General features: G+C 48.6%; 1 protein-coding gene across 2 annotated transcripts in view; it reads right to left on the reverse strand.

The window, feature by feature from the left end:
* Window positions 1–19,811, reverse strand: part of UBASH3B (ubiquitin associated and SH3 domain containing B) — a 147,253-nt gene that overhangs the window by 47,703 nt on the left and 79,739 nt on the right. For both annotated transcript variants that reach the window (XM_063943726.1, XM_063943725.1), the window contains exon 2: window positions 4,223–4,276. In XM_063943726.1, coding sequence (XP_063799796.1) covers window positions 4,223–4,276 — 54 coding nt within the window. The remainder of the gene's footprint in view (window positions 1–4,222; window positions 4,277–19,811) is intronic.

The following is a 19,811-nucleotide window of genomic DNA, read 5'->3' on the forward strand; positions in this document are numbered from 1 at the left end:
AGAGCAGGCAGCTCACACCTGTATCTATAGCTCAGAATGCAGAGCTTGTATCGTTACTGCAGCACGGAGCAGGCAGCTCACACCTGTATCTATAGCGCAGAGCTTGTGTCGTTACTGCAGCACAGAGCAGGCAGCTCACACCTGTATCTATAGTGCAAAGCTTGTATTGTTACTGCAGCATGGAGCAGGCGGCTCACACCTGTATCTATAGCGCAGAGCTTGTATCGTTACTGCAGCACAAAGCAGGCAGCTCCCACCTGTATCTATAGTGCAGAGCGCAGAGCCTGTATCGTTACTGCAGCACAGAGCAGGCAGCTCACACCTGTATCTATAGTGCAGAGCGCAGAGCTTGTATCGTTACTGCAGCACAGAGCAGGCGGCTCACACCTTTATCTATAGCGCAGAGCTTGTATCGTTACTGCAGCACGAAGCAGGCAGCTCACACCTGTATCTATAGCTCAGAATGCAGAGCTTGTATCGTTACTGCAGCACAGAGCAGGCAGCTCACACCTGTATCAATAGCTCAGAGCTTGTATCGTTACTGCAGCACAGAGCAGGCAGCTCACACCTGTATCTATAGCTCAGAATGCAGAGCTTGTATCGTTACTGCAGCACAGAGCAGGCAGCTCACACCTGTATCTATAGCGCAGAGCTTGTATCGTTACTGCAGCACAGAGCAGGCAGCTCACACCTGTATCTATAGCGCAGAGCTTGTATCGTTACTGCAGCAGGGAGCATGTGGCTCACACCTGTATCTATAGTGCAGAAAGCAGAGCTTGTATCATTACTGCAGCATGGAGCAGGCAGCTCACACCTGTATCTATAACGCAGAGCCTGTATCATTACTGCAGCACGGAGCAGGCGGCTCACACCTGTATCTATAGCGCAGAGCCTGTATCGTTACTGCAGCACGGAGCAGGCAGCTCACACCTGTATCTATAGCTCAGAATGCAGAGCTTGTATCGTTACTGCAGCACGGAGCAGGCAGCTCACACCTGTATCTATAGTGCAGAGCGCAGAGCCTGTATCGTTACTGCAGCACAGAGCAGGCAGCTCCCACCTATATCTATAGTGCAGAGCCTGAATCGTTACTGCAGCACAGAGCAGGCAGCTCACACCTGTATCTATAGCGCAGAGTGCAGAGCGCAGAGCTTGTATTGTTACTGCAGCACAGAGCAGACAGCTCACATCTGTATCTATAGTGCAGAGCGCAGAGCTTGTATCGTTACTGCAGCACAGAGCAGGCGGCTCACACCTGTATCTAGAGCGCTGAGCTTGTATTGTTACTGCAGCACAGAGCAGACAGCTCACACCTGTATCTATAGTGCAGAGCGCAGAGCTTGTATTGTTACTGCAGCACAGAGCAGGCGGCTCACACCTGTATCTATAGCGCAGAGCTTGTATCGTTACTGCAGCACGGAGCAGGCAGCTCACACCTGTATCTATAGCGCAGAGCTTGTATCGTTACTGCAGCACAGAGCAGGCAGCTCACACCTGTATCAATAGCTCAGAGCTTGTATCGTTACTGCAGCACAGAGCAGGCAGCTCACACCTGTATCTATAGCGCAGAGCTTGTATCGTTACTGCAGCAGGGAGCATGTGGCTCACACCTGTATCTATAGTGCAGAAAGCAGAGCTTGTATCATTACTGCAGCATGGAGCAGGCAGCTCACACCTGTATCTATAACGCAGAACCTGTATCATTACTGCAGCACAGTGCAGGCAGCTCACACCTGTATCTATAGCGCAGAGCCTGTATCGTTACTGCAGCACAGTGCAGGCAGCTCACACCTGTATCTATAGTGCAGAGCTTGTATCGTTACTGCAGCACGAAGCAGGCAGCTCACACCTGTATCTATAGCTCTTATGCAGAGCTTGTATCGTTACTGCAGCACGGAGCAGGAGGCTCACACCTGTATCTATAGCGCAGAGCCTGTATCGTTACTGCAGCACGGAGCAGGAGGCTCACACCTGTATCTATAGCGCAGAGCGCAGAGCCTGTATCGTTACTGCAGCACGGAGCAGGCAGCTCACACCTGTATCTATAGCTCAGAATGCAGAGCTTGTATCGTTACTGCAGCACGGAGCAGACAGCTCACACCTGTATCTATAGTGCAGAGCGCAGAGCCTGTATCGTTACTGCAGCACAGAGCAGGCAGCTCCCACCTATATCTATAGTGCAGAGCGCAGAGCCTGAATCGTTACTGCAGCACAGAGCAGGCAGCTCACACCTGTATCTATAGCGCAGAGTGCAGAGCGCAGAGCTTGTATTGTTACTGCAGCACAGAGCAGACAGCTCACATCTGTATCTATAGTGCAGAGCGCAGAGCTTGTATCGTTACTGCAGCACAGAGCAGGCGGCTCACACCTGTATCTAGAGCGCTGAGCTTGTATTGTTACTGCAGCACAGAGCAGACAGCTCACACCTGTATCTATAGTGCAGAGCGCAGAGCTTGTATCGTTACTGCAGCACAGAGCAGGCGGCTCACACCTGTATCTATAGCGCAGAGCTTGTATCGTTACTGCAGCACGGAGCAGGCAGCTCACACCTGTATCTATAGTGCAGAGCTTGTATTGTTACTGCAGCACAGAGCAGGCGGCTCACACCTGTATAGCGCAGAGCCTGTATCGTTACTGCAGCACAAATCAGGCAGCTCCCACCTGTATCTATAGTGCAGAGCGCAGAGCCTGTACCGTTACTGCAGCACAGAGCAGGCAGCTCACACCTGTATCTATAGTGCAGAGCGCAGAGCTTGTATCGTTACTGCAGCACAGAGCAGGCGGCTCACACCTTTATCTATAGCGCAGAGCTTGTATCGTTACTGCAGCACGAAGCAGGCAGCTCACACCTGTATCTATAGCTGAGAATGCAGAGCTTGTATCGTTACTGCAGCACGGAGCAGGAGGCTCACACCGGTATCTATAGCGCAGAGCTTGCATCGTTACTGCAGCACAGAGCAGGCAGCTCACACCTGTATCTATAGCTCAGAATGCAGAGCTTGTATCGTTACTGCAGCACAGAGCAGGCAGCTCACACCTGTATCTATAGCGCAGAGCTTGTATCGTTACTGCAGCAGGGAGCATGTGGCTCACACCTGTATCTATATAGTGCAGAAAGCAGAGCTTGTATCATTACTGCAGCATGGAGCAGACAGCTCACACCTGTATCTATAGCGCAGAGCTTGTATCGTTACTGCAGCATGGAGCGGGCAGCTATAGCGCAGAACGCAGACCTCGTTACTGCAGCACTTGAATACAGACACTTAGATTTCTCTTACGATCATTAGGCTGGAGCCTTGTCACTTCCTGCGATTGCTTTGGGGACGGTGTTACTTCCTAATTAAGAAGTCATTATCGCTGTGGTATAACGGGTGACACAGTTACAGTTGTGCATTCCGTTACTTCTGCATATGGTGAATTAGCCCAGGCTGCGTTATTCCGTCTCCAACGCCATTGGATGTTTCTTTTGATGTTTATTGCATTTTTATATTTAAGCTTTATATTAAAATTCTTTGATTTATCAGCCAATTTTATATTGTCTTTCTGTAATGCGCCATTATCTTTAATTATATATATTGTACCTCTTATTTATTTATAGGTATCCGTTTGGCACTATTGGTCGACCTTAACATGGTCGACCATTCACACCGGAACCATATTTATAACCTCTCGGCGCTTGTGCGCCTTTATACAGCTGGCTTGGTTTACATCGGAGCTCCTGAAGGGAAGCTGGTTGGTCCCCATGATCTCCTGTCCTGTAGGAGTGAGTGGGGATGGAGCAGACGTTGGGTGTGACTGCTATGGTGGGGCCTAAGCTTTCCTGCCCGCTGTACAGTATATACACATATATACCCATCATTTGTGCACACACCCTGGGGCCGCTGCATCTCTCTATGCCTTACACAGAGTATCACTGAGTCTGCATTTCAGTCGCCACTTGCTCCCGGCCTGTCACTCACACTGCGCTGGGAAGAATATTCCCACATTCTATAAACTGCGCCGCAGTTATTCCTAGGAATAGTGGAGGGGATATAAATAGATATACCAGCGGAACAGACGTTTAGTAACAACAACAGAAGAATATTATGCCCCAAAGTTCACATCTTCCGTCTCCAAAATAAAACAGACTGCGCGGCGGCCGCAGAGAGAGAATAGCGATGTGCGGACAGTGTATATTTATCAGGTGAATATTCCAAGAAAGAGTAAAATACAGTATACCAACCAGTCACAGGCCGCCTGTACGCTTCTCCCGCCCGTCGATGCCAGAGCTTTCTGCCTAAAATCAAACAAATACAGACATTTAAGAACGTATCATAAGTCATAGTCACTGGAAAAACAAATTCCCACCCAGCAATCTACACGGGTGGTGCAATACGTAAGGGAACAGGACTTGTCATGTGTGTAATGTTCTCTATTTCATGCTAATTCCCCGCCAGGCCAGAGCAGGTAGACCGCCGCTTCCCCCTCACGGCCGTTAGACGACGCCTCATGTCAGCCATACTGTCCCCGCATCAGGTGTGAGATGGCGGCTGGCGGAGACACTGAGGTGCGTAGTGTGGTCCGATCTCTGCATGTAAAGGGCACATCTGCAGCTGATACTCATCGCGGTGTACGGTGATGGCGTCATGTCACGGAAACGGGTTTGGTGCACTTCCTGCAATAACGGCAGGGCAGGCATAAGTTGTTACGGCGCTACCATTGGGAGGTACTGCACCATCCGTCCTCCAGCCCTGACCTGGGACCAGGTGGTTTCCATGTCTTTGAACCACTGAAAAAGCAGCGGGCGGAAGAAGATTCGCAGCTGACGGTGAATAGATAGATGCCTTGGTGCACCATTGGAACAAATGCTTAGACGAGTATGGGGACAATGCGAAAATAATCTGTACCAAGGCCATGCTCAGTGGCGGAACTTGTGAGTGGTGGGCCCAGGTGCAAAAATATAATATGGGCCCACAAAATGGCCTGCAGGAAGGGGGATGATGGGAAGGCAGTGGTGGGCCACTTAGTCCTCAGGGGCTCCGATGCAATGCAACTGCCACACCAATGCTAGTTCAGGCTCTGGCCATACCATTGATTATACATCTATTTACCAGTTGAATAAATGTAAGCAATGAGAGTTCTTGTAATCTTATTTATTGAACCCCCCTCGTATTAATAATACAGAATATCTCACAAAGCATTCGGTGACATATGATGACCACTGGCAGACACTAGGGTAATGCGGGTCACACAATGTACACACAGAAAGGCCCTTTTATTCCCTCAGTCTTCAGTCAAATGCCGCAATGTCATTATTCAGGTCGGCCACAAGCATAGGCTAAAGCAGAAGACATGCTATACACCTCTTCGATTGTAAGCTCACATGGGCAGTCTTTATATGTCATAATCCCCTCACTGTACACCGCTGCCTAATACGTCAGTGATTTATAAATAGAAGATCATCAGATTTCACCTGTTTTATTTTTTTACTTCCATATCGTCGGAATCTCCTCATATAACAGGTGCGGAATGTATTTCTTTACTCAGACACAGGACAAGGTAAGTCGTCATATATCAGGTACAGCTACTCCCCGTCCTGCCCATATACACATATTATAGACAGGTTATGCTGTAGGGTGCAGAGCATTATTTCCGGGCGGTCATAGGCACAATAGTAGCTCTATAATAAACATGAACCATGACAAATAAGAGAGATGACACGTGTGTCCGGTAAGGAAAGGTCATTATAGACCCTAAGCTCGGCACTCTGGTAATGGTAGGGCTAAACGCAAAACTCGTTAGCAAAAGTCCACTGTGGAGAGTTGCACTGAACAGCAGATCCTCAGCGCAGATTGAACGGAACGAGACACTCTAATTTTTCAGGTGGCTCAGCTTTGAAGGAACAAAAACAGCATTTCACATAACTGTTATATATTCTCGTTATCACTGGTTACTAATCTTAAAAGCTGCCCCAGCCAATCAGCTGCTTGCTGTCATGTTTCAGATGCATAACAGGAGCTGATTGGCTGGAGCACCATTTAAGATTAGTAACGAGCAGAGTTGGACTGGTCCACAAGGTTACAGGGAAACCACCGGTAGGCCCCACATCCTGGGAGCCCACCCCCTCTTCTAGAGTTCAGGTTCTAGACTGTGCACTTGAATTATACATATGTTACCTTACAGTATATTGCACAGGACCAGAGCCGGCCCTAACCAATATGATGCCCTAGGAAAGATTTTGGCTGGTGCCCCCTACCACCGTCACTAGTTCCGCCTCTGACCCTGTGCCCCTTTCCCAGCGCCATCACCCCTCACCCATAGCAGTCCTTATTTTGGTGCTCCTACCCCCTATATTTTAAATACGAAGAGTGCCCACATTTGGCCAACCCTAACCCTATTCACAATTTATCATGCAATAGTGTCCCTCATTCATATTACATCACACATAATAATAGGCTCAATGTAGACCTATAGTCATTACTATAACTATTACATGAGAGCACCTCAAAATCTGCTTTCATTTAGATCTCCCAATCAGGGCCGGTTCCGGGGCTTCTTGCGCCTCGGGCGGCATTAGGGGGCGTGGCTTCATACAGGGGGCGTGGTCAGTTACGCCCCCTGTACTGTAGTAGGATGTGCGGTGCGCGTCGACGTCATCGCGCACCGCACAGCAAAGGTCCACTCCACGAAGGAAAACTAGACGCTAAGCGTCTAGTTCCTTTCGTGGAGAGGACCTTTGCTGTGCGTTGCACCGCACATCATTACAGTAAAGGTCCTCTCCACGAAGGGAAACTAGTTTCCCTTCACAACGGGCAGCCGACGAAGGGAAACTTGACGCGTAGCATCTAGTTTCCCTTCACAGCGGGCAGTGGCAGCGGGGGGCACAGCAGCAGCAGATCTTGCCATGGTGCGGCGCCCTCCGGAAGGCGGTGCCCCGGGCAAAAATCCTGCTTGCCCGTGACAAGATCCGCTACTGCTCCCAATTTATAGCAGGATGAAGTCTGTGCGACGAAACGCGTTGGACCACCTGGACTGACCTCATATCCAGATAAGATATTTACCTCTCTTAAAAAAGTTTTTTTAAATATCTTATTTTCATTTTTAACCTATTAACTTGGTGTATGTACCTTTTATCCCATTTTTCTAAGATTATGTATTACCGTGATATTTTTGAGAATATTGTTTAAATAAACTGATTTAATTTTTAAATTTGGTAAGCCACCTGATTTGAGACACCACTGGTCGCTTTACACTTCCCATAATATTCTCGCTATATATATATATATATATATATATATATATATATAAAATAGAACATTTATCAAAGTGGAGAGATAGAGGTTGTGGGAATAGCGTACGTCTCTGAGTACCTACAATCCCTGTAGGTTACTTTATGTGTGTGTACCGCCTTGTAGTGTTTATACCTGTGCTCTGCGGCCCAAAGTCTCCAAAATAAATTCACTTGTTAAATATTTACTGGACTCGGGGTGAAGTGTGCGCTGTAATCTATTATCTGCATCTATTAGTCTGCAACGCGGCCGGGAAACTAGGTCAAGCAGAACCGCTCAACATATTAATTTGTGAAGCTAAAAATATTGAGACAGGAGAGAAAAACTAGAAAGAGAGAGAGAGAGAGAGAGAGAGAGAGAAGTGTTTCGTCCCTTCCTTACTCCATGTGGAACACACATACTACTAACTATATATAGCACTATATATACACTGTAATAAACACAAAGCTACCAATACATTCATAATTCACTTATACTGATCCATTACATCTTCGTAAGCTGTAGATACTTCTTACCGAGCCACCAAGGAGTTTCTTATACAGCGAATTGTTAGCCCTGTGGGTTCTGGAATTATACACTCGTACCCATAAAATAACCACAAAAGGCCCAAGGCCTGCTCGTCAATTAATTTGTAATGTTTTATTCTTGGTAAAAAAATAATTGACAATAAAAACGCTTGCGCAGCACTTTATAAAGGTGCCATATTTTTTCACCAAGAATTAGGAAGAGATGTAACCACCCAGTCTGCACCCAGGAACGGGTGTGAGATCCACCACAGTGACTTCAACAATGGTGGGAAAATACAACACCAACCACCCAACGCGTTTCATCCCTTAGATGGGACTTCTTCAGGGGTATATCAAAATCACAGATGTGTAATAGGGGGTAAATGTGTCTTACTTATATTGCACAAAGCAAGAATGCCTCTTTACAATCATCCGTAGCTTATCAGTATGCTCCAGGCTGTGTATATATATATATATATATAGTGAGAGAGAGAGTGCCTGAATTATTGTACCGGACTCCAGTAAAATATTACCACATCAATGATGGATGGGCGGATAGATATCCTCCCCCGCAGCGTATTTATAATGGCTGCAGGGTGTGCTGGGGCCAACACCACACACTATGCACCCATATAGTTATACTTAACCCTCTGGAGTCCCACGGTGGCCAGTACTGGTGACATAAATCACCTGGAAAATGGCACGGTGGCCATTTTCCCTGTGATTTAGCGTATGTGCATTAGATATGTCCCCAGGAATGAGGTGCAGACACCATTTTCCCAGAGACCTGCACATGTGCAGAAAGCCACAGTCTACAGCGCTGTGGCCCCTGCCAGAGAGGAGCCTGCACACTGACCTTCCTCTCTTATTCTTCCCCGGTAGTGTGGCCACAGATGTCATAGAGCAATCATGCCCCCAGCGCCCCACTCTGATTTGCCCAATGGTAGGCGTTATATAGGGAACTGGGGCAAGAGGGGGATGTAAAGCTCAGGATGTTATAAACTAGAAGCAGTTACCAGTGGTTACTACACAGCAGGAACACTGGGGAATGCCCACACCTGAGACGTATGAAGCTAACCCTTAAATGGAGCCGATGTGTTAGATGGCAGTGACACACAACGCAGCGGAGACGGTTCTAGCTGTGACTGAGAGCATGTCTGCGTGGGACACGCTAAGCTCTCCCGTGTTGTACAACAGTCTGCAGCTGACAGACTATGATTGTGCTGGGATGACAGCTGCTCAGACAAACCTGGCTGCTGCCCAATCAGTCAGTCAGCCAATGCACACAGATATGTCAGCAGCCGACGGGAAAACCGTAACAGCTCGCTCATGAACGCTAGCACGCACGTCAGACGTGTTCTAGCAAAGCCTTTTTAACACATTTAAGGGGAGATGTTTCAAGCCTTGGAGAGAGCTACAGGGGAAGTTGCCCAGAGCAACCAACGAGCCCCTGTCAATTCAGACAAATGACAGCTGGAAGCGGATTGCTTTGGGCAACGTCTCGACTTTATTTCTCTCCAAGGCTTGGTACATCTCCCCCTTATACTTTACGAATGATATTAGATTGCACTGGTGGGAACAAGCCCATGTTAAAAGTGAGAAAACATTATATTGAAAGACTCAGCCATGCAGCGTTCGCCATCAGCATTCTCTAAGGGGTCAATTCAATTAGGGGTGAAGGGAGTGAGCTGCCATTGCAATGGTCTATGAACGCCGGCAATTGCAGCAGAACTCACCCCCTTCGCAGCCCAATCTCACCCCGGACTCACTGATTTTACTATTCAGCCCTACAGGGCTGCAAACAAAATTCTGCACATTCGGTGGCACTGTGAGTGAAGCATACAGTATAACCACATGTACTCGAAGGGGTGAGAGCATCACCCCTAATTGAATTGAACTCCCTTAATGTCTTTTTGAAACTCCACTTTTTGGAAGATTGGATCAAACAATCAGTCATTTACCTGTAATAGCCGTAACAAACTATTGATTTGTAGCGTGGTATTTTGGCGTACACTAACAGCGGGTTGGTGTGAATGAGCCCTACAGTATAGGAGATCAGAGATCTCTATCTTGTGCAGGTTTAATCATGGCTGACTTGACGTGTGATTGTAGAGGTCAGGCCACAGGTCAGGTCACCCAGAATTCGGAACCCCAGCTATACTGTATATGGTTCTTACTTACAGTATAAGTTTTATTATAAAAAGTATTTTAAAAAAAAAGTGACACTGGAATAGCAACAAAGTAACAAAGAAGGTGATAGACTAGAAATAGTAATCCAGTTTCTAAAATAAATATATATATATACTGTATTTATACAAGCACGCACATACATACATATCTAACGCTGCTCCTCACCTCTACGGGGGGGGGGATTTAAGTGTTTTGCGCGCCGGCGGCCACTAGATGGCGTCTGATAGAGCAATTCAATTGTTGCTCTGTTTGGGCGCGCCAGCCGCCAGCGCTGACATTACTATTTCGAGCTGGCAGAAATGAGCGAACAGTGACCTGTTTGAGCACTGAAACGGGACTTTTCACGCTGCACCCATTACTTTGGTTGGGATTAGCTGCTTTACGCGGTTAAACCAAACCTTTCTGGGTGCGACAATGTTACGTCATTGTAACAGGCTGGTAACTAGTACTGTCGCACAACCACTGAGTACGGGATCGCAGCTGCGACGGCATTTGCCAGCATATGTGAATCAAGCGTCAATAAGCACTCGTACAGAACTCTGTTACACTGTGCCAGGTGGTGTCAGTGCTGGTGCAGACTGCGGGCACAGGGCCTAATTCAGACCTGATCACAGCAGCAAATTTGTTCTCTAATGGGAAAAAATAAGATTTTACTTACCGGTAAATCTATTTCTCGTAGTCCGTAGTGGATGCTGGGGACTCCGTAAGGACCATGGGGATAGACGGGCTCCGCAGGAGACATGGGCACTTTAAGAAAGAATTTAGGTTCTGGTGTGCTCTGGCTCCTCCCTCTATGTCCCTCCTCCAGACCTCAGTTAGAGAAACTGTGCGTAGAAGAGCTGACAGTACAAGGAAAGGATTTTGGAATCCAGGGCAAGATTCATACCAGCCACACCAATCACACCGTATAACATGTGTTTATAACAACCAGTTAACAGTATGACAAACAACAGAGCATCAGGTCAAACCCTGATGCAACCATAACATAACCCTTATTGAAGCAATAACTATATACAAGTATTGCAGAGGAAGTCCGCACTTGGGACGGGCGCCCAGCATCCACTACGGACTACGAGAAATAGATTTACCGGTAAGTAAAATCTTATTTTCTCTAACGTCCTAGTGGATGCTGGGGACTCCGTAAGGACCATGGGGATTATACCAAAGCTCCCAAACGGGCGGGAGAGTGCGGATGACTCTGCAGCACCGATTGAGCAAACAAGAGGTCCTCCTCAGCCAGGGTATCAAACTTGTAGAACTTTGCAAAAGTGTTTGAACCTGACCAAGTAGCCGCTCGGCAAAGTTGTAAAGCCGAGACCCCTCGGGCAGCCGCCCAAGAAGAGCCCACCTTCCTAGTGGAATGGGCCTTAACTGATTTTGGCAGCGGCAATCCAGACGCAGAATGAGCCTGCTGAATCGTGTTACAGATCCAGCGAGCAATAGTCTGCTTTGAAGCAGGAGCACCCAGCTTGTTGGATGCATACAGGATAAACAACGACTCTGTTTCCTTACCCTAGCCATTCTGGCTACATAAACCTTCAAAGCCCTGACCACATCAAGCAACTCGGAATCCTCCAAGTCACGAGTAGCCACAGGCACCACAATAGGTTGGTTTATATGAAAAGATGAAACCACTTTCGGCAGAAATTGCGGACGGGTCCGCAATTCTGCTCTATCCACATGGAAAACCAGATAGGGGCTTTTATGTGACAAAGCCGCCAACTCTGACACATGCCTAGCCGAAGCCAAGGCTAATAGCATGACCACGTGAGATATTTCAACTCCACCGTTTTAAGTGGTTCAAACCAGTGGGATTTCAGGAAACTTAACACCACGTTAAGATCCCAAGGTGCCACTGGAGGCACAAAAGGAGGCTGAATATGCAGCACTCCCTTTACACACGTCTGAACTTCAGGTAGAGAAGCCAACTCCTTTTGAAAGAAAATGGATAGGGCCGAAATCTGGACCTTAATGGAACCCAATTTTAGGCCCAAATTCACTCCGGACTGTAGGAAGTGAAGGAAACGGCCCAGCTGGAATTCCTCCGTAGGAGCATTCCTGGCCTCACACCAAGAAACATATTTTCGCCATATACGGTGATAATGTTTAGCCATCACGTCCTTCCTAGCCTTTATCAGCGTAGGAATGACCTCATCCGGAATGCCCTTCTCTGCTAGGATCCGGCGTTCAACCGCCATGCCGTCAAACGCAGCCGCGGTAAGTCTTGGAACAGACAGGGCCCCTGTTGCAACAGGTCCTGTCTCAGAGGAAGAGGCCACGGGTCCTCTGTGAGCATTTCTTGCAGATCTGGATACCAAGTCCTTCGTGGCCAATCTGGAACAATGAGGATTGTTCTCACTCCTCTTTTTCTTATTATCCTCAGCACCTTGGGTATGAGAGGAAGAGGAGGAAACACATAGACCGACTGGAACACCCACGGTGTCACCAGGGCGTCCACAGCTACCGCCTGAGGGTCTCTTGATCTGGCGCAATACCTCTATAGCTTTTTGTTGAGGCGGGATGCCATCATGTCCACCTGTGGCAGTTCCCACCGACTTGTAATCTGTGCGAAGACTTCCTGATGAAGTCCCCACTCTCCCGGGTGGAGGTCGTGTCTGCTGAGGAAGTTTGCTTCCCAGTTGTCCACTCCCGGGATGAACACTGCTGACAGTGCGCTTACGTGATTCTCCGCCCAGCGAAGAATTCTGGTGGCTTCCGCCATCGCCACCCTGCTCCTTGTGCCGCCTTGTCGGTTTACATGAGCCACTGCGGTGATGTTGTCTGACTGAATCAGAACCGGTTGGTTGTGAAGCAGGGTCTCCGCTTGACGTAGGGCGTTGTATATGGCCCTTAGTTCCAGGATGTTGATGTGAAGGCAAGTCTCTTGACTTGACCACAGACCTTGGAATTTTTTTCCCCGTGTGACTGCTCCCCAACCTCGGAGGCTTGCGTCCGTGGTCACCAGGACCCAGTCCTGAATGCCGAATCTGCGGCCCTCGAGAAGGTGAGCACTCTGCAGCCACCACAGGAGTGACACCCTGGCCCTGGGGGATAGGGTGATTAACCGATGCATCTGAAGATGTGATCCGGACCACTTGTCCAGTAAGTCCCATTGAAAGGTCCTCGCATGGAACCTGACGAAGGGAATGGCTTCGTATGATGCCACCATCTTTCCCAGGACTCGAGTGCAGTGATGCACTGACACCTGTTTTGGTTTTAATAGGTTCCTGACCAGTGTCATGAGTTCCTGAGCTTTCTCTATCGGGAGATAAACCCTTTTCTGGTCTGTGTCTAGAATCATGCCCAGGAAAGGCAGACGAGTCGTAGGAACCAACTGCGACTTTGGAATATTTAGAATCCAGCCGTGTTGCCGTAACACTTCCAGAGAAAGTGCTACGCTGATCAGCAACTGCTCTCTTGATCTCGCTTTTATGAGGAGATCGTCCAAGTATGGGATAATTGTGACCCCTTGCTTCCGCAGGAGTACCATCATTTCCGCCATTACCTTGGTAAATATTCTCGGTGCCGTGGAGAGACCAAACGGCAACGTCTGAAATTGGTAATGACAATCCTGTACCACAAATCTGTGGTACGCCTGATGAGGTGGATAAATGGGGACATGAAGGTATGCATCCTTTATGTCCAGAGACACCATAAAATCCCCCCCTTCCAGGCTTGCGATGACCGCTCTCAGCGATTCCATCTTGAACTTGAACCTTTTCAGGTATATGTTCAGGGATTGTAAATTCAATATGGGTCTCACCGAACCGTCCGGTTTCGGGACTACAAACATGGTCGAATAATAACCCCTTCCTTGTTGAAGGAGGGGAACCTTGACCACCACCTGTTGAAGATACAATTTGTGAATTGCAGTTAACACTATTTCCCTCTCATGGGGGGAAGCTGGTAGGGCCGATTTGAGGTATCGGTGAGGGGGCATCTCTTCGAATTCCAGCTTGTATCCCTGAGACACAATATCTATTGCCCAGGGATCCAACTGGGAGTGAACCCACTTGTGGCTGAAATTTCGAAGACGTGCCCCCACCGGGTCTAGCTCCGCCTGTGGAGCCCCAGCGTCATGCGGTGAATTTTGTAGAGGCCGGGGAGGACTTCTGTTCCTTGGAACTAGCTGTGTTGTGCAGCTTCTTTCCTCTGCCCCTGCCTCTGGCAAGAAAGGACGCACCTCGGACTTTCTTGTTTTTCTGTGATCGAAAGGACTGCATTTGATAATACGGTGCTCTCTTAGGCTGTGAGGAAATATATGGCAAAAAATTTGACTTTCCAGCAGTAGCTGTGGAGACCAGGTCCGAGAGACCCTCCCCAAACAATTCCTCACCCTTGTAAGGTAAAGCCTCCATATGCCTTTTTGAGTCGGCATCACCTGTCCATTGCCAAGTCCACAGGACCCTTCTGGCAGAAATCGACATAGCATTTATTCTAGAACCCAGTAGACTAATGTCTCTTTGAGCATCTCTTATATATAGGACAGCATCTTTAATATGCCCCAAGGTCAACAATATAGTATCCTTGTCTAAGGTATCAATTTCCTCAGATAAGGTATCCGTCCATGCTGCTACAGCACTACACACCCAGGCCGACGCGATCGCCGGCCTCAGTAAGGTACCTGAATGTGTATAAATGGACTTCAGGGTAACCTCCTGTTTGCGATCCGCAGCATCTTTGAGAGTAGCCGTATCCTGTGACGGCAGGGCCACCTACTTGGATAAGCGTGTTAAAGCTTTGTCCACCCTAGGGGAGGATTCCCAGCGTAACCTGTCCGTTGGCGGGAAAGGATACGCCATAAGAATCCTTTTGGAAATCTGCAGTTTTTTATCTGGAGATTCCCAAGCCTTTTCACATAACTCATTTAGCTCGTGTGAGGGGGGAAAGGTTACCTCCGGCTTCTTTTCCCCATACATATGTACCCTCTTGTCAGGGACTGGGGTTTCCTCTGTGATGTGCAACACATCCTTAATTGCTATAATCATATAACGGATGGATTTAGCCAATTTTGGCTGTAACTTTGCATCATCGTAATCGACACTGGAGTCAGAATCCATGTCGGTATCTGTGTCAACAATTTGGGATAGTGGGCGCTTCTGAGACCCTGACGGCCTCTGCGACATAGGATCAGGCACGGGTTGGGACCCTGACTGTCCCGAGGCTTCAGCTTTTTCTAACCTTTTATGCAAGGAATTAACATCATCATTTAAAACCTTCCACATATCCATCCAATCAGGTGTCGGCGCCGTCGGCGGAGACACCACATTCATTTGCTCCCGCTCTGCTTCCACATAGCCTTCCTCATCAGACATGTCGACACAAGCGTACCGACACACTACACACAGGGAATGCCCTTTTTGAAGACAGTTCCCCCACAAGGCCCTTTGGAGAGACAGAGAGAGAGTATGCCAGCACACACCCCAGCGCTATAAACCCAGGAATAACACAGTAACATAATGTTAACCCAGTAGCTGCTGCTTATATTGTGTTTTGCGCCTAATTATGTGCCCCCCCCTCTCTTTTTTCCCTCTTCTACCGTGTATCTGCAGGGGAGAGCCTGGGGAGCTTCCTCTCAGCGGAGCTGTGGAGAAAAAATGGCGCTGGTGAGTGCTGAGGAAGAAGCCCCGCCCCCTCGGCAGCGGGCTTCTGTCACGCTTAAATATGCAATTATTTTTTTTTGGCGGGGGCTCATACATATATACAGTGCCCAGCTGTATATATGTTTAACTTTTGCCAAACGAGGTCCCAAATGCTGCCAAGGGCACCCCCCCCCTGCGCCCTGCACCCTTACAGTGACCGGAGTATGTGAGGTGTGTGGGAGCAATGGCGCACAGCTGCAGTGCTCTGCGTTACCTCAGTGAAGATCATGGAGTCTTCTGCCGCCTGTGAGGTCTTGTTTGCTTCTCATACTCACCCGGCTTCTGTCTTCCGGCTCTGCGAGGGGGACGGCGGCGCGGCTCTGGGAACGGACGGCGAGGGTGAGATCCTGCGTACGATCCCTCTGGAGCTAATGGTGTCCAGTAGCCTAAGAAGCAGGACCTAGCTTCAGAGAGTAGGGCTGCTTCTCTCCCCTCAGTCCCACAATGCAGGGAGTCTGTTGCCAGCAGAGCTCCCTGAAAATAAAAAACCTAACAAAATACTTTCTCTCAGCAAACTCAGGAGAGCTCACTGAAAAGCACCCAGCTCGTCTGGGCACAGTATCAAACTAAGGTCTGGAGGAGGGGCATAGAGGGAGGAGCCAGTGCACACCAGAACCTAAATTCTTTCTTAAAGTGCCCATGTCTCCTGCGGAGCCCGTCTATCCCCATGGTCCTTACGGAGTCCCCAGCATCCACTAGGACGTTAGAGAAACCATGTGTACTGCAGGTGGGGCAGATGTAACATGTGCAGAGAGAGTTAGATTTGGGGGAGTTATATTGTTTCTGCCCAGGCTACTTTATTTTTACACTGCAATTTAGATTTCAGTTTGAACACACCCCACCCAAATCTAACTCTCTCTGCACGTTACATCTGCCCCACCTGTACTGCACATGGATTATTTTTTATCTTTGGCCCTCATTCCGAGTTGATCGGTCGCAAGGCGATTTTAGCAGAGTTACACACGCTAAGCCGCCGCCTACTGGGAGTGAATCTTAGCTTCATAAAATTGCGACCGATGTAATCGCAATAATGCGATTACTAACTACTTAGCAGTTTCAGAGTAGCTCCAGACTTACTCTGCCTGTGCGATCATTTCAGTGCTTGTCGTTCCTGGTTGACGTCACAAACACACCCAGCGTTCGCCCAGGCACTCCCACCGTTTCCCCGGCCACTCCTGCGTTTTTTCCGGAAACGGTAGCGTTTTCAGCCACACGCCCCTGAAACGCCGTGTTTCCGCCCAGTAACACCCATTTCCTGTCAATCACATTACGTTCGCCGGAGCGAAGAAAAAGCCGTGAGTAAAAATACTTTCTTCATAGTAAAGTTACTTGGCGCAGTCGCAGTGCGAACATTGCGCATGCGTACTAAGCGGATTTTCACTGCGATGCGATGAAAAATACCGAGCGAACAACTCGGAATGAGGGCCTTTATTTTTAAAGTTGGCTTGTTTGCATATCCCCCCAGACTGGGAAGGTGAAGCGTCACCACTCCAGGTCGGTATCACTCAGCTTGTGGACGATATTTTATTGGTAAATGTAGCAAAAACAGATTTTCTATTGCGGCGATAGAAAATCATTGTCGTTACCATTTTTTTTAAAGGCAACGCTGGTTTTGCAGAGACTTGATTGCAGCGGTACGTGTGGTGACAACACGGTCCGGATCTGTATCCCCGGAAATCTGTACCGGACCTTAAACCAGAGGTTCCCAATCTCCGTTAATACAGTCCAGTTTTAAGGATATACATGCTTGAGACCAGGTGGTTAAATCACACTGACTAAGGTACTAGTAAAGTCACCTGTGTTCAAGCATGTATATCCTTAAACCCTGGACTGTAATGGCGGAGCTTAGGAAACCCTGCTGTATTGTGATGAGGAAACTGTGAAATTTCTTTTGGATGGATTTTGTTCAATTGCAAATATTACACACATACATACATATATTATATATACATATATAGAGAGAGAGAGAGAGAGAGAGAGACACACACACACACACACACACACACACACATTTATATGTTCTATTAGTGTTCCGCCTGTACAATACACCACGTCGGTACAGTTCCTCTCGCTTGGGGACGGCACCACTGTAACCACTCTGCAGCATCTCACCTCCTACACAATGGAAACACCTTTTCAGATACGTGAAAACCAGTCAGAGTATTCGTAGTCGCTAGAATGGAGAGGACACTTGTTTGCTTCTGGTCTTCCTAAGTAGATTGTCTCTGCCGTCTGCAGGGAGTAGTGGCAGTGATACAATGCTGATGCTTTATCTGTAGAACTGAAGTGTATTAAGCCATACTTACCAACTCTCCCTGATTGTCAGGGAGATTCCCTATAAGAGTAGCAATCTCCCTAACTCCCTGAAAGAGCAGAAATCTCCCTGAGAGAGCAGCAATCTCCCTGAAAGAGCAGCAATCTCCCTGAGAGAGCAGCAATCTCCCTGATTCCCTGAAAGAGCAGCAATCTCCCTGACTCCCTGAAAGAGCAGCAATCTCCCTGACCCCCCGAAAAAGCAGCAATCTCCCTGACTCCCTGAAAAAGCAGCAATCTCCCTGACTCCCTGAAAGAGCAGCAATCTCCCTGACCCCCTGAAAGAGCAGCAATCTCCCTGACCCCCTGAAAGAGCAGCAATCTCCCTGACCCCCTGAAAGAGCAGCAATCTCCCTGACCCCCTGAAAAAGCAGCAATCTCCCTGACTCCCTGAAAGAGCAGCAATCTCCCTGACTCCCTGAAAGAGCAGCAATCTCCCTGACTCCCTGAAAGAGCAGCAATCTCCCTGACTCCCTGACTCCCTAAAAGAGCAGCAATCTCCCTGACTCCCTAAAAGAGCAGCAATCTCCCTGACTCCCTGAAAGAGCAGCAATCTCCCTGACTCCCTGAAAGAGCCGCAATCTCCCTGACTCCCTAAAAGAGCAGCAATCTCCCTGACTCCCTAAAAGAGCAGCAATCTCCCGGACTCCCTGAAAGAGCAGCAATCTCCCTGAAAGAGCAGCAATCTCCCTGCAAGAGCAGCAATCTCCCTGAAAGAGCAGCAATCTCCCTGAAAGAGCAGCAATCTCCCTGACTCCCTGAAAGAGCAGCAATCTCCCTGACTCCCTGAAAGAGCAGCAATCTCCCTGACTCCCTGAAAGAGCAGCAATCTCCCTGACTTCCTGAAAGAGCAGCAATCTCCCTGACTTCCTGAAAGAGCAGCAATCTCCCTGACTCCCTGAAAGAGTAGCAATCTCCCTGACTCCCTGAAAGAGTAGCAATCTCCCTGACTCCCTGAAAGAGCAGCAATCTCCCTTACTCCCTGAAAGAGCAGCAATCTCCCTGAAAGAGCAGTAATCTCCCTGACTCCCTGAAAGAGCAACAATCTAACTGACTCCCTGAAAGAGCAGCAATCTACCTGACTCCCTGAAAGAGCAGCAATCTCCCTGAAAGAGCAGCAATCTCCCTGATCCCTGAAAGAGCAGCAATCTCCCTGACTTCCTGAAAGAGCAGCAATCTCCCTGACTTCCTGAAAGAGCAGCAAACTCCCTGACTCCCTGAAAGAGCAGCAATCTCCCTGACTCCCTGAAAGAGCAGCAATCTCCCTGACTCCCTGAAAGAGCAGCAATCTCCCTGAAAGAGCAGCAATCTCCCTGACTCCCTGAAAGAGCAGCAATCTCCCTGACTCCCTGAAAGAGCAGCAATCTCCCTGACTCCCTGGAAGAGCAGCAATCTCCCTGACTCCCTAAAAGAGCAGCAATCTCCCGGACTCCCTGAAAGAGCAGCAATCTCCCTGAAAGAGCAGCAATCTCCCTGAAAGAGCAGCAATCTCCCTGACTCCCTGAAAGAGCAGCAATCTCCCTGACTCCCTGAAAGAGCAGCAATCTCCCTGACTCCCTGAAAGAGCAGCAATCTCCCTGACTCCCTGAAAGAGCAGCAATCTCCCTGACTTCCTGAAAGAGCAGCAATCTCCCTGACTCCCTGAAAGAGTAGCAATCTCCCTGACTCCCTGAAAGAGTAGCAATCTCCCTGACTCCCTGAAAGAGCAGCAATCTCCCTGACTCCCTGAAAGAGCAGCAATCTCCCTGACTCCCTGAAAGAGCAGCAATCTCCCTTACTCCCTGAAAGAGCAGCAATCTCCCTTACTCCCTGAAAGAGCAGCAATCTCCCTGAAAGAGCAGCAATCTCCCTGATCCCTGAAAGAGCAGCAATCTCCCTGACTTCCTGAAAGA

This window comes from Pseudophryne corroboree, chromosome 10 (assembly GCF_028390025.1).
Source record: "Pseudophryne corroboree isolate aPseCor3 chromosome 10, aPseCor3.hap2, whole genome shotgun sequence".
In the NCBI taxonomy this organism is placed as follows: domain Eukaryota; kingdom Metazoa; phylum Chordata; class Amphibia; order Anura; family Myobatrachidae; genus Pseudophryne; species Pseudophryne corroboree.